We start from the raw sequence: 15,793 nt of genomic DNA, 5'->3' as shown, positions 1-15,793 counted from the left end.
TAATGATTACGTCACATGTCTAAATGTAGAACGTCAAACAGTGACTCTATTGCACAATAACACACACTTTCGGTTCTTCTATGTTCAATAGGGAAAAATGCGGGTCGTGTTAGAATACACTAATGACAATTGTTATATCGTTTTTATTAAATAGCTTTATTACACTCCTGCGCCGCGGTTTATGTGATAAAGCCATTGAATAAAAACAATATTGCACTGGTGTTATAACACTTTGTATTTTGATAATAAAATCCCTGAATAAATAATAGATAATGCCAATTATTTTTTTCATATTTTGATATTATAGTACTGAAATACTAGTAACACTTTTAAAAGACAATTCCAATTTCAAGGGTGAAAACTCTGTGGTATAACGATTCCAAATTCAAGGGTGAAAACTCTGTGGTATAACGATTCCAAATTCAAGGGTGAAAACTCTGTGGTATAACGATTCCAAATTCAAGGGTGAAAACTCTGTGGTATAACGATTCCAAATTCAAGGGTGACAACTCTGGTATAACGATTCCAAATTCAAGGGTGACAACTCTGTGGTATAATTGTTCCAAATTCAAGGGTAACAACTCTGTGGTATAACGGTTCCAAATTCAAGTGTGACAACTCTGTGGTATAATGGTTACAAATTCAAGGGTGACAACTCTATGGTATAACGCAAGCAGGGTAAAGGTTGAAACAGGCTAAATCATGGAGCTCAATATAGATGTACATATATATATATATATTTATATCTGTGGCTAAATGACATAAAAGAAAACAGAAACTTTTTCTAACAGAAACATTTATTTCTATCTAATTAAAGCATCTAAAGTAGTAACAAGGGTAACAATATCACAGATTTCAGACATTCAGTGACAGATTTCATAAAACAACACACATACACTATAAATCCAAAAATAGAAAACATTTACATGGTTAATCTAGTCAAATAGTTTTAAAGGGACATAACTCTGGTTTTGAAAGATGATAGGTTACTTCCTTGTTGCTCCATGTTAATGTTCATTATTTTAATTTGTATTTTTGTCAATAAGTACATATTTCTTTCAGTATTGTAAGATATTATAGCATATTAACTTTTTTTTTATATAAGGTATTTATTGTAGTATTCTTCAAATTCAGTTCTTGGTGATACATGTCAGATTGTAAGCTCATTATGATTACTTATTAATATTATTGATATTTTATAATAATGATGAGCATGCCTTTTTTGAAAAAAAGAAGAATTGGTTTAGATTTTAAATTATTGTTCAGCTCTAGATTTTAAAGGAGCATGCCGCCAGAGCCTTAAAAAAAAAAAGAATTTGGTTTAGATTTTGAATTATTGCTCAGTTCTAAATTTTAAAGGAGCATGCCTCCAGATTCATGTTTAATTTTTATTAAAAAAATATAAAATTCTCTTGTTTTTAAATGTTGTTTTCAGTTGTACAAAGAAACAATATTACCTAGCCTATGGCAATTACTGCCGTCATATATAACCTATAACATGTCAAAATGTTCGGATATAATCTTTGCTCTGGTAGTATCAAATGTTGAAATATGGTGGTTTAAAAATAGTAAATTCTGTAATATTTGCAAGGTGTCTTTTAGTTTAAGTTTTATTTTGAATTAATTTAGTAAAGTTTGATTGTGTTTGAAGCTATTACCTTCTGGGAACACACTTGAATCCGTTCCCAGCATCAGTATTACAATCATTACCAAGCAATTATTGTAAAAACTCTTGTGCAAGGAAACAACAGCTTGCCCCTGGCAGTGCTTGAACTCATGTATTACATAGATCGTGAATATTTATGCATTTTCTTTAATACAGATATATTTTTCTTACAATTAGTTTTTTTTAACTTTTCTAGGCGAGCAGCTTTAAAACATTTTTTTAAACATATTTTAACACTTGACAAAACTGCCTGCAAAGTGACGGCAGGAATTTTTCATTGTATTTATGGAACATCTGTTGTCTATGTCTGGGGACCCAATATTTGTCTTACAACTTTATGTAACATTGATTGTTTCACACAGCTGTCTCCTGTGTCAACAACTTTCTATTTTACACATATAAGTAGTTAAATATATTGTTTTTCCTTCTCTTTAAACCTGAATAGTTTCATTATTTTTACTATTTTTATAAATCATGTTCTATATCAATTCATTACTTATGACTAAGAGGAATCAATTTAAAGGAAAACTGCGGTTTACAAACTATTATCATTATTTATTTAGATATCAAGTTATCTAGGGGTGTGTGAAGGGATAAGGTGCATTGTAATTGCTCATTTACATATACAAATGAACACAACATAAAATTATATTAAAACAAACCTCCAAAGTCAATTTAAGTTCAAATTAAATACATATTCTAGGGTAATCTTAGAGAAAACAACTTCTATAAATAGTAGCACATGTATATTGCTTTTCTTGGTGTAAAATTACATGTACAAGTAATAGTTGATGTTACCCTATAAATTGTAATTATTCCAATGCTCTATCCAGTTCTCATGCTCATCAAAGGGAGATAAAACATGGTTCCAATTATACTGATCAGGGGAGATGAACCATTGTCACATATATAGGTACTGCTTCATTGATTTACTATTCTAAAGTTCCAGTCAGGTGTCAGTTTCGACTAAATTATATATGATACATTTGCATCATTTAGTCTGTATGTTATTTTACTCATTTTTGAAGAACTTTCCCAAGGACTGCTAATAAGCCTTTTACCTGTTCTGCACTGGTCGTGTGGGGTAGATTCTGCAGTTCTTAGCAGAAAGACCTTTACATATACAAATACAATGAAAGATACATGTGCATGGGTCAGTTAGTCTATAATATTTTAAGCTGTATTAATATTTCCATAAATATTCAGATAGTTTTGTTCTATTCTGTTCTATTACCAAGTTCTTGTTTGTTTGTTTTAGTTCAAACTGTATAATTGTGCAGAAGAGAACTGTTCTGTTAATTTCAGCATATCATCAAATATTACATCAAGATTAATACACATAGTTGTACAAGATATTTCAGTACTGGAAGTGAAATAATGGTGATTTAAACACTCTTTGTTCTTGTATGTGCATCGAGCATTAATTATTTTTTTAATTAATACCACTCAATAGTGATTGCTTTCAAATTTGTGTACATTTTCAAAAACAAAACAAAATAACAACAAAAGAAAATGACGGTTTCTGTACAACACTGTTGTATCTATACGACTGTAGTTACTACAGTACGTGTTGCACGGAACCATTACAATATAATTATGAAAATATACAGCTTTGAAAAGCACTAAGTTATGTTGACACTTACATGTAGATTTTCCTGGAAATCTATTCTGCGACAATGTCTGTTATTTCTTAACACTCTTCACACTGTCTATTATTTCTCATTTGAAATTAGAGAAACAAAATTTAGAATTAACAGCGGGCATGTTGATATAATTTCATACAAATTGTCTAGTTGTACAGTTACATGCAGAAATTTAGATCAATATCTTGTTTTAAGATTATACAATGTATTGTTTGTCCCTTTGTATGTATCCGTTGTTGCAGCAGCCGACAGTGTCATGTGATTTCCGGTTAGATTTCTTGGAAACGACCACGGAGCTTTTTATAGCAAAAAAAGTCTCTGAAAACGACGTTTCAGTGAACTAATGTTTGAATACACTTTATTTATAATGCGCAGTTGGTGCCATTTTACGAAAATGAACGCTGTTTCTATTACATTAGTCAGGTTCTAAGACTTCAATACAGCACGCTCTTTGACAAAAGGTATGCTTCATTGCATGCTAGCTCCATGTAGCTAATGTAACAATGCTTCGTTGTGCCCGGATTCACATGTACATGTAAATGTCAACCAAACTTATTTAGTGCGATGTATTGTTGTAAAGCAAACTTTGACTGCGAAACATGAAAATAATCAAAGTATGGCTTTCAACATGATATTATTGAGTTAGTTTTGTATTAATAATGTAATATTTTTTATGGATTTATGGGAATACGAAACTGCTGTGGACATAGGGTCTTTGGGAGAAATACCCGGATGTCCATAATATTATCGTCTGCTTGGAAAGTATCGTCTGCATTAGAATTGTTCTTCCATTTTTCTTTATAAACATAACAATTCTCGATCAATTATTTCCGTAATTGTGTAACATCAGCTTTAAATGACATTATAGTGTTCGATTAAACATTATTTATGAAGTTACCATAACGACGTTGAAAGTTTCATGGACATTTTGAGAAAAATATTGGCGCCATGGCTTAATCAAGTACATGTAGTCTGTTATTTAAATCACGACATTTTAAGCACTTGATCTAACAACGTCATTCCGGCGACAAAAACGTATGACCGCCAGGAATTTGTCCCGTCGGGCTTATCACTTGGAGGCTGACAGTGCTGAACATCCACAATTTCTGTAGTGACAATATTTTGTAACATATTACGGACGACGGTTGCCGTCGGGGAAGTAGGCACTATGCCATTCTTCAGAGAAGCTCCATTTCCAGTCGCTTTAAAGAGTTTGGCCGGCAAGGAGATGATCACCCGAGAAGAGTCTATTTCCGTTTGAGTGCTGACAGTCTGAAATATGAATTAAATCATAATGTAAGGTGTTTTGAGCTAAATACATGTAATATAATAAATAAAAAAAAAGATCTGATAAAAAAAAAACATTTACGCCAATAATTATAAGTATTTATATGCGTTTAAAAAAGTTTGTGTGGCTAACACATAAGCCAGCAAATAATGGCAACGATAATGGTTAAGCACACTGACTTATAAAACGACCGTTGAAATACTTTTAACCTTCAACCTTCAAAATAACCTTGAACCTTGTAAATATGGTTTTGTAAATAGTCCTATCATGATTATCGTAGCGCTTGCAAATATGGTACTACTTTTCGTGCCCAGTTAGAAATGCCTTAATTTAATTTACGCCATATTGATCCTTAAGTTTTTGGAAGCTATGGACCTGTTTCAATTTTATGGTTATGAATAATTCATGAAAGCAATTCCTATCTACATGTATTTGTTAAATTATAATTTTAAATATAATTCCACAATCTTTCATTTTTATGGAAAATCGTATACGGCTCGACATGGCTTATGCGTTATTACAGGACATCAAATATATTACAAGTATAATGCAATTCAATGCTGAACCTGGGAGACTTTTCTTACGATGTAACATAATAACGTTTAGGACCTCCGCTCTGAATATAAATCTCATGTTAGGAAGCTGTTGGTCAACATGAACAGTAGTTCAATCCAGGCCTTCATACAAATCCAGACAATTGTATAGATGGTATTAGTAATATTTGGCCATCTTACGCCTGTTTTCTAAAGAATCGCCACGTGACGTGACTTTGATACTCTTCGGAGACATATGAGCCGCGTCACGACAAAACCAACATAGTGCGTTTGCGACCAGCATGGATCCAAACCAACCTGCGCATCCGCGCAGTCTGATCAGGATCCATGCTGTTCGCTATCAATTTCTCTACCTGCAATAGGGTTGGTAAGCGAACAGCATTGATGCTGATCAGACTGCGCGGATGCGCAGGCTGGCCTGGATCCATGCTGGTCGCAAATGCACTATGTTGGTTTTGTCATGACGCGACTCATATGTTAATTTTGTGAATGCAACCAATATTACTCTAGTTCCTATGAACATACGCCGTATAGAATGATGTTCCAGCTATACCTCTTGTTTATTTCATGTCCTAACTATACCCCAAGGTACTATTAAATGTCAACAACATTGCACAAATTTGCTTAAATTAGGAGATAAAAGCTATTGGCTCCTAGTATTTAATTGTAACAAACTTCAGTCATGGACAATCAATGTAAAGTAACATCTATTGCATGCGTGAATTGTGAACTTATTTAGTTCGTAAAAGGAAGGATTGTTTCTTGTTTTTTCTCCCAATAAACATGTATCAAATCCTACAGCTGACTTTGAATTAAAGAATCTACATTTGTGTATTTATCGTATCTTTGAAAAAATATATACATGTTTATACCGTTTTTACTTAATTGACATATTTTTCATTTCCGTATCTATAACCGAGCCGATGTAGTATCGTATACATGGCAACATTATCTATTCCAAGATATTATATATGATAAATGTACATGTCACTCAGACTGTTTTGTATGTAATTAAAAAAAGTATTCTAAAATTTAGAATTTAATGTTGTTTTTAATGGTTGACTACTATGTAGTAGTTTCACAATTGTTATTTTAAGTCAACATATTTTCAGTATTTACTATTGCGATATACTGCTAGAATTCTATATTGAGTCTTCATGTCAAGTCAAGTAAAGTCAATGTCAATGTATTTTGACTATATTGAGTCTTCTTGTAAAGAATCACATTGTATATAAATCATGTCTAATGCTTTAAAAACGAGCATGTGGGGCTATTTAACATATTTCACTGTATTTTGATATGAAATTACACTTTCCATGACATAATATTATAAACACGGAAGCCACCACTGAAAAGGGCAATTCACCACCTAACATGTGCTGTATAAAGAAAATTGTTTTTTTTTTTAAACAATCAATACCTTGTGATAAATATTTATTCGCTTCTTTCAATATATTTCAATGATATTTTACTTGAACTGAAGTGTCAACCGATTATATAATATCGATACAGATCTATTACATGTATCTTAAAGTGGCAATCCTCGCACAGTTTTGGCATTCTATTTGGTTTGCAATAGCTTTCAACAGCGTTTTACTTAATAATGAGCCTACGTGATATCAGAAAAGAAATACCTGTCTCTCCTTTTCTAGCCTTTTAGCCTCAGCAACTGCCCTCGACAAGGCTTTGTTCTTCAGTGTCCATCTGGAAACATTCATTATCCGCATGGAGTAGTGACAGTTTGGCCAGGGGCACGTGAAGAACCCAGAATCCCCGCGTCTGTGAGAATTACGGTCACGTGATTTATTAAACTCCTGTAAAGCACTCTCTCTCAGACCGGAAACGCACTTTTCACAATATGAATGTCCACACGGCAATATCCTTGGTTTTACGTAAAAATGACCACACACGTAACATTTCAATGTGTCCATAATATTCACCGCACCTTTTGTCGTCTGCTTAATGGAGATCTCCGAAGATGAATTACTCCCATGATCAGGAAATAAATTTGAGGACCACAAAACCATTGTCAATGCCTGATGAAGAACAGTCCACAGCTACACAATCTTTGTACCATACCATATATCCTTAACAAAATAATTTTATATACCCGTATGTCTTTTACATATATTTCAAACCGGAAACACCTGAAATTTGAATGCCACTGCTAGAGAAATATGGCCGCAAAAATTAAAATGATTCCGTTATTGATCCGCACGTATCACAAATTGTATAAAACATAGGTGAGGCGTAAAACATCAATATCAGGTTGCGTGCGTGGTGCGGAAAACAAGAAATATCGTATAGCTACCTCTTTGATAATCAATTTGAGCTGTAATTGCAAAATTACCGACAGTTATTGACCGGCGACACCTATACATTGTTAATTATGTACAATGTATATCAATTCAAAATTTGTATGGATGTATTTAGCACTTCAAAATGTTCTTTTCTTTCCGGACAAGAACCCGTTGCTTGACAATGTTCGTATGTCTAAAGGTAACTTAAGAGTATATGAAGTCACCCAGATCTTGGTCATGGATCTAAATATAAGTGTAAAATTTCATTATTTAACCCAAAAATTAAAAAAAATTACGTCCCTGTCATTTTCATTATATTTCACACGTGTATTTGCTTTCAAATCGTTTGAAATCGTAGTGAAATACCAATAGTTAAAGCAGGCCTATATTTACTTCTTTTATAAGGTAGATTTCTTTTATTTAAAACTATTTTCTATAAGAAATATCTTTGGAAATATCATTAGAAACGTTTTTCTTATAATTAATCAAACGTATAAATGTGTGCAGAACGTGTTAAATTTTACGCGGGAATGTTTACGCCGTTCTGAAACGCATGGCGTCATGACGCCAGTTTGTTTAAAACTCACTTCCGGTAATGCGCCCAACACAAATTTCCGGTTAATAAGAACATAAAAATGGATACAGTTATATTGACAAACAATCCTTCGATGAAAAAGGATAATTCATTTCAACTTGTTGTTAAAACTGAAGCAGAAACAGCTGTTGGAAATTCAAATGTAGACATGGCTGGTACAAATCAGTCTACAACGACGGGCAATGACGCGGAGAATAAGTCTCGGATTTTTTCCGTTAAAACCGGGTTTTCTCAAACACCCTCTGACATTCGGGGTCAAGGAGATACAAAAAACCTGTTTCAGATTTTGTCTACTTCAAAAGCAAATGCCCAGGAAACAGCAAGCGAGGTCTTTGGGAGTCAAAAAGTGATTAAAAAATCTTTGTACACTCAAATTTCGAGAGATTCGTCTGGTACAGTATTTGTCCCGTATCTAGCAAAGGTGTCTAAGGAGCAAGCTGTTTTGGAAGACATGAAGAAAAAACTAGCATGGTCGTTAATGAGACAACAACAACAAGATACGAATGATCCAAAATCATCATGTGTACCAGGTAAATACAGGATTCACATTTAAAGCTACATGCCTCCAGATGAGGCAAAATATTTCAATAAAATCAAACTTGAGAAAAAGATATTGAGAATTTATGAAAAGTAAAAAAGTTGAATATATAGGTAATAATTTCCATGTTATTTGTGATAAATGGCCGATGTTCACAGTGAGTAAGGGCTGTTTTTGCATGATTTGTGTGTGATAAGGGCTATTTTTGAATATTTTGACCTCTTTTAAGCAATTTAGGTGGATTGTAAGTGCCGTTTGCAATGTGTATACTATTTTCTTTGTTCACTTCACAATATTTTACTTTTTGATACATTTTCAAAAATTTCACGAATATTAGCTGGAATCTGGAGGCGTGCTGCTTTTATAAGAAACCTTTGTCACGCTGAATACCATAAATGATCTTGTCCATCTTTCAATATAGTTTAAACCATTACATTCGGGTAGCTGACCCCAGTGTGCATGCGTTTTTTTCTCCCTATTATCTTTGTTTTTGTGTTATTCCGAATCTGTTGCATACACAAATGTATTTGAAAATAAGCATGTAAAAATATGGGGGAAAACGCAAGCTTATCTTTTTGGGTCCGCTAAACGAGATGTGTTCCATCAGTTTTAGGGAAATTTTCAAAACATGTCCTGACCATAGACAGTACGGATTGGGTGTTGGCTGATCTTGGTCTGCACTGGGCGTATGGGTCGATTTAGTCGCCATAAACAGGCTAGGTCGTAAAGATTAAAGCTCTTGTATCACTTGGTCAGCAGTATAACACGATAATTTTAATACTGAAACATGTCTTCGTGTGTTTTATCATCTATTCATAGCGAATTTAAGATTATATTCTATGTAACTTTATAACATAATAATTAACGTGTCCTGTCGGAGCCTGTGTCGGAAACGGTTTACATGTAATCAAATTTACAAAAGAAGGAAACAACAACAGCAACAGAAAAGGGCAATCCAAAAATGTATTGAGCATAATGATATGATACGTGCTGTTACTCATTGCTTTGCCAATTATGAAAAAGTTCATGGTAACAAGACGAGAAAGAAAAGCACAGTGCACGAAAATAAAAATATACCCATTCAAAGTACCTGGCAACCAAAACGGTTGAAAAACTGGATCTCCTGGAAAGTTCCAATTCAGGTATTTTTTCAAGACGTTCTTATATTGCTAATGAATGATTAAAAGAATTTTTTGTTAATCAAAGCGGCTCTATTCCAGGAACCAACATTGAATATAGAACGCCAGGCGCTCATTACAAGAACAAGAATGGTAAAATCAAGCGTCCGATGAACGCGTTCATGGTCTGGGCACGTGATTATCGTGGTTTCCTTGCCTCTTCTATGCCTAATGCAACCAACTCGGAGATAAGCGTTAAATTAGGGCAAATGTGGGCAAATATGGCATTGGAAGAGAAGAAAAAATATTACGATATAGCAGAAAAAATAAAGGCCAAACATAGACAGGATTATCCAGGTATTGGTAATAATAATTAGAATAATGGTGACTGTAAAGTGCGCTCTAGTTTTATCTTTTCGCCGGATTACTGTAAACGATAAGTTTTAGATTGATGCTTTAAATATTTCCATATTTCCTTTGTTTAAAATAAGTATCGGGAAAATATTGTTAAAATTTATATAGAGGATATTTGTTTAGTTCAGTGTAAGATCGAAGTATATTTCACCGAGTGAGCACCAAAAGGTATATTTCACGAGTGGCGCAGCCACGAGTGAAATATGAACTTTTGGTGTTCACGAGGTGAAATATATTTTGATCTTACACTAAACTAAACAAATTTTCTTTTTATTATATGCAAAGAAACGTTTAAAAAGACATTGAAGCATAGTACTAAATGAAAAGGGCGCCAAATAATAATACAACGTGACGTCATTTACGACGTCACGTCATTAAGTTGGTTTCCATTCTTGTGAACGCTTTTATTTCACTGAAACAACGTACCGGGCTCAAATATTCAAAACAGTGAAATTATCAAATTGATAATTTCACTGTTTAAAACAGTGAATTATCAGTTTTTATTTCACTGATATATTTCTATAAACCACCGAAAAGCATGTAATAAAAATATATGCTTTATGAAGACTTTAAGTGGAATATCAAATCAGAATGAATTCTTTTATTTAAAAAAAAGATGAATTTAAAACAATTCTAATTAAAGTGTTTTATTGCACTGTGCATTATTGCGCACATTATACGTGAATTGTTAAACAACTATCTAGAAAAAAAAAATCTTTATTCTAAATCGACTTATGATGATCAAAAGTATTTGATAACGTTCAAGTAATTGAGTTTATATTAATTTATAGTACAATAGATATTCTTAATTCAACACGCTTGAACATTTAATTTTTACATAGATTGGGTATATCAACCAAGCGCCCCGACGATGAAAAAGAAAGAGGACGGTGTCGTGTACACAAAAACGCCAACACCGCCACCTAATATTACGTCTCAAAATCTGGGTCAGAGTGGACTTGTGCATGAAAGTTTGGCACCACTATCCAGTACTGGCAATAACGCACAAGGTCAAATTTCTGAAACCTCTGCAGGAAATGTCGAATCTTCAAAAATGCACGAGGTTTTGAATTTGAGCCAAAATGCCACCAGTTGTTATACTGATACTAACTCACGACCTTTACACGTGGCACGTGTTTCTTACCAATCCGCGTTTGAAATTCCCACGGAAAACACAGTCTCCGATACAACACGTGGTTTGTTGGCAAGTAAATTATCGCATGGGCGTGGAGAAAACGTGTCTCAAACGCAGGATCGAAGTTACTATCAGCAACGAGCGCCGTTCATCAAAAAACAAAATATTTCTGGAACACCGGTTCATCAAATCAATTCATTACATGACCAAGCCATTCATTCCCAGAATTCACAATCGACCACGCCGTTTGCAATCTCGCCTGCTCAGTCGCCAAGGATTGTAGGTATTGTTGCCCCGCCTCTTGCTGGGCAACAAACTGTGAGGTTTCGCGCTGTGAGGCCCGGCTTTGCAAACGATTTGTTTCCAAATCTAAAACGGATGCCCCCTCAATTTATTCCCAATGCACCCCAGGTAAGAAACCCAGGTTTACCTGCTACGTTCAAAATAGTGTCCGATGCGCCAAATGCTTTTACTAGAGGGACGCCGGATAACAAGCATCAAAAAAGTAAGTATATATTGAGAAGAAAATAAAATATAACTAAAACATCCAAAACATAAGTAGGATATCTTAAAGTAGTTCGCTCCTCATTTATCTAGTCAATATTGATAGCAATATCGTTACATGTATAATGTCCACTTGATGTTTTGTTTTGTTTTGGGTTTTACGTCACATCGACACAGTATAGGTCATATCGCGACGTTCCAGCTTTACTGGTGGAGGAAGACCTCAGGTGCCCTTCCGTGCATTATTTCAGGCACGAACGGGCACCTGAGTAGAACCACCGACGTTCCGTAAGCTAGCTGGATAGCTTGATGTCCACTTGATAATTAAGGTATATAATCTAGTTAACAAGTGTTGTATAATTTTGTTCATGATTGTGTCATGAAATAAAAACAGTCAAGAGAATGTGCATAGTCCCAGAAAAAGCTTTGGAATTGGAATGAAATGTTTCACAGAACATAAAAAGCTGAAAATTATTTTTGTATCTTAGTGTCTGTTTAATAAGCATTGAACAACCAGTTATGAGGCTGGTAATAGAATACGAAAATGACCGCTTGTATGCTGAAAAATTATATAGATCGTTAACATTTCATTTGTTATGTCTACTGTTGTGCAAATGTGATTTCAGCTGATCGTACGCGCGTGCCATTAGGAATTCCAATTGTCGAGACTCATATAAGTCCAATTTCTGTCTCAGCTCGATCAAACAGCACGAGTTTGTCTTTCCGGAAGTTATTGACGGATGTTCCGGTGCAGCAGCGTTCCGAAGAAAAAAGAATTGTTAATTGTGAGAAAAATAGTATGATTTCTGATTCGACACTTAATACTAGCTATAGCATGCAGACAAAGCCTCAAAGCTCCAAAAATACTGAGTGTGTCATCCATGTGGAAAAGGAAACTGTTGTCGACACACACGCATCTGCCAAAAGTTCGTCTGATGATGGCGATCATGTCAAATCGAAATCTGTGGAAGACTTTTCAAATGACATGCAAACGAAGTGTGATTCTTATACTGATGGTCATCTAAAATCCACACCAAAAACTGTCAGAGACAAACCGGAAATAAATACAACACAAGAAAGCAACGTTAAGCAGACCGCAATTGTAAGGGAGACTGGCGACAAAGTTAACGTGAAAATTGAGGCAAACGACATTATAAAAGAAGGTAAACGGCCGATATTTGATACTTTTCTGCTATTGTTGCGTTCCAGAGCGTTTGCTTCTTGCCACAAGCATTCTAAAATTTAAAGGCGTAAACATTTACTCTGAAATTACGATTTTATATGAAAGCGGATTGTTGTACGTAATATGAAATGCTATTTTAGTCAATGTTCAATCGCATCGTGCTGTTGGATAAATATGTTTAAGTTATCTGATCTTCTCCAAACAAATATTTGTTGCATTGAAATGGAAAAATAAGCAGCATATAAAGAACGCTACTGTTAACGGCATAATTAGTAAATAACAGGTTACTTATACACATTTCAAAATCACATACATGCGTGGATCTCTATAATTACTAGTATTGCATACATTTTACAGCAAACGAAGAAACATTGAATTCAGACGATACAAAACCGGAACCGGAAATCGATACTTTATGGCCATTTCCATTCTCAGAGAATCCGTCAGACTGGGAAATGAAAGGTTAGTTCATGCTTAATTAGAAATAAATAAATTAAATTTTAAAATAATATAAATATCTTCTTTTTAAGACAGTTGAATTTCAAAATAGTTTTATTTAACAAGTGATAACTGACAAGTACATGTATGGTCAACAGGATTTTTTGTAACTTTCAGAATTTCCAAAAGCCGTTTATTTGGAGCTATTTGACCCGTATGACCCCTTCCTGACAGCAGATACCCTACTCACAGACACTTTCCCTGGATCCCTTGACTTGGACATGAAAAGGTATTTTTATAAAACGAATTGACCGTGTATATTTCAACAGAGAATAGTCAATAATATTACGTACACGTATTTCAAATGCTGGTATTCTGCCATGAATATACAAATGCTCATGTATAACCTTTAAGTAATATATGTTTCTGTTATCTAAGGTCACTTTATTTCGACTTTTTCCTACAAAATGGCTTTTTAATTCTACATGTAGTATGCTAAACTATAATCGTTACAGAATTTAAATAGAAAACTTAGAATAAGTTGTTGTTGTTGTTTTCTTCCTTCAATAACAGATGGGACAACTATCTTGAATGTGACGAAAGCAACAACGGAAATGGCTGTGATGAAAATCACGATCTTCTTGACGCATTCAAAACTGACCAAGCAGACGATATTTCTATTAGCCCACTTCCGCTCAAAAAGACACTTTATCGTCTGCAAAATCTGCGCGCAGAGACAAGTGAAAATGGTGACATAATCACTGGAGACATTATCACTGAAGTTATTATAACGGCAGATGACAATGATGATAAAGAAACTGTTGACGGCACTGAACTATCCCGTGAACTGACAGCGCAACTTGAACGTGTATTGAATACAACAGAATCAGTTGATGATGATTTAAAGAAGGATATAATAAAATCAGTACTAGAAAGTATACTGAACGACGAAGATGAGGATACAAATCCAGCAACAGGGACACAAGAATCAAATGCTTCGGAGTTTGAATGTGCCGAAACTTTACCGTCAAATGAAAACATTTTCCCCGATAAAATACATCATGATGTTGACCATCAAAGGAAACTTATGATGACAAATGATTCTAAAACCAAAGAATGTGAAAATATTGATTCACCGATCACAGAACGGAATTTATACGATTCCATCCAAGTAAATGACAATGCTCAATCTGAAAAGGATCTGAATGGTGAGAGTTTAAAAGACGAAGATACTCCTCCTGATTCTGAAAATAACCAACAAGATGCAAACAACTGCAATAAAAACAACTCAGCTGAATCTTATCAAACTGATCATGATGAGAAAACTATTGATGAGGAAAATCAAGTGAATAAACAGAAAGACCTAAAGACGAATCAGATAGATGGAATCAAGTACAGGGACAAACCATCAATCTCGTATAATACACGATCCCGACCACGTGGTAATAAATCAATTCGACATCAATGAGAAAGATGATGATGTAGGCTGTCTAAAGTTTGTATGAAGCCTAGCTATATGGTCCACTCAGATCTGGTGCAGTGAATTCACTCATCAATGCTTGGATATTCGACTCCAGTCTCTTATAAGCTTGTCTGTGTGTCTACTCCAGTAGTTGCCAAAGAGTGTGTGAAACTAGTAGGACAATTGAATATGAAGCCCATGGAGTTATTTTTTTTATATACTGGATTATGATTATTTTGTACATCAAATTTTGTTATATCATGCAAATATAGAACTATTTCTTATGTGTTTATAAATAAATTAATAATGATAACTAAAGCTCTACTTTTGTAATGCTTATTGCTGCTACATATGATTAGAGAACAAACTCAAGATATACAAGTGCATTTCTTCATAGCATGAATTAGCATTTGAGTATGAAATTTAATACAAATAAGGAAACGCAGAATAACCTATTTAGATGTGTACTTTTTTGTTCTTTATCTTTTGCAGATATTAATGGCCGAAAAGGTGCAATTACTCTGTTGAAATCGTGAATGTGAACACTAATGAATTTGTCAGTCATATTCATTAAAATAAGGATGTTTTGAGCATTACTAGGACTTGACTTGACATATTATATGATCGCGCTATGGACAGTTGTTTGCTATATATAGACGATATTGAACGAGTTTGGATTCATTACTGAACAAGTTGAATTTAACCATCAGGCGAGCATATTATTCTATTCAACGAGTTCAATAAATTCAGTATTGAACCTACGCGAATATAATATTTTGTTTGTCACAAACCCAAAATAAAGACTGTTTTAAGTGCAAAAGAATAATATTTTCGTTGCGCCTGTAACATTTAGCACATATAACGCAAATGAGGTCACATCAAAGTTATGCACGGTCGTGCTAAACGGAATCACAAAAGCAGCACAGGTATGCAATAAATTACATCTAGGATGGGG

At 34.2% G+C, this 15,793-nt stretch overlaps 2 protein-coding genes across 2 annotated transcripts; one reads left to right on the top strand and one right to left on the bottom strand.

Annotated features, from left to right (window-relative positions):
- Positions 1 to 779: 779 nt before the first annotated feature.
- LOC132735556 (ligand of Numb protein X 2-like) lies at positions 780 to 7,411 on the bottom strand. The gene is made up of 2 exons (XM_060722509.1): positions 6,786 to 7,411; positions 780 to 4,581 (listed from the first exon to the last, which is right to left on the bottom strand). Exons 1-2 carry the CDS (start codon positions 7,176 to 7,178, stop codon positions 4,294 to 4,296), a joined length of 681 nt encoding a protein of 226 aa, XP_060578492.1. The 5' UTR covers positions 7,179 to 7,411; the 3' UTR covers positions 780 to 4,293.
- A 675-nt stretch (positions 7,412 to 8,086) lies between these two features.
- LOC132735554 (uncharacterized) lies at positions 8,087 to 15,199 on the top strand. Its single transcript, XM_060722507.1, has 7 exons — positions 8,087 to 8,576; positions 9,805 to 10,059; positions 10,959 to 11,756; positions 12,382 to 12,918; positions 13,296 to 13,400; positions 13,554 to 13,665; positions 13,950 to 15,199. The coding sequence occupies exons 1-7, from the start codon at positions 8,087 to 8,089 to the stop codon at positions 14,842 to 14,844; spliced, it is 3,192 nt and encodes a 1,063-aa protein (XP_060578490.1). The 3' UTR covers positions 14,845 to 15,199.
- The last annotated feature ends 594 nt before the right edge of the window (positions 15,200 to 15,793 follow it).

This window comes from Ruditapes philippinarum, unplaced genomic scaffold (genome assembly GCF_026571515.1).
Source record: "Ruditapes philippinarum isolate M1 unplaced genomic scaffold, ASM2657151v2 ctg2534_1_1_1_1, whole genome shotgun sequence".
NCBI lineage: Eukaryota > Metazoa > Mollusca > Bivalvia > Venerida > Veneridae > Ruditapes > Ruditapes philippinarum.
This window is presented reverse-complemented; position numbering and strand designations above follow the sequence as displayed.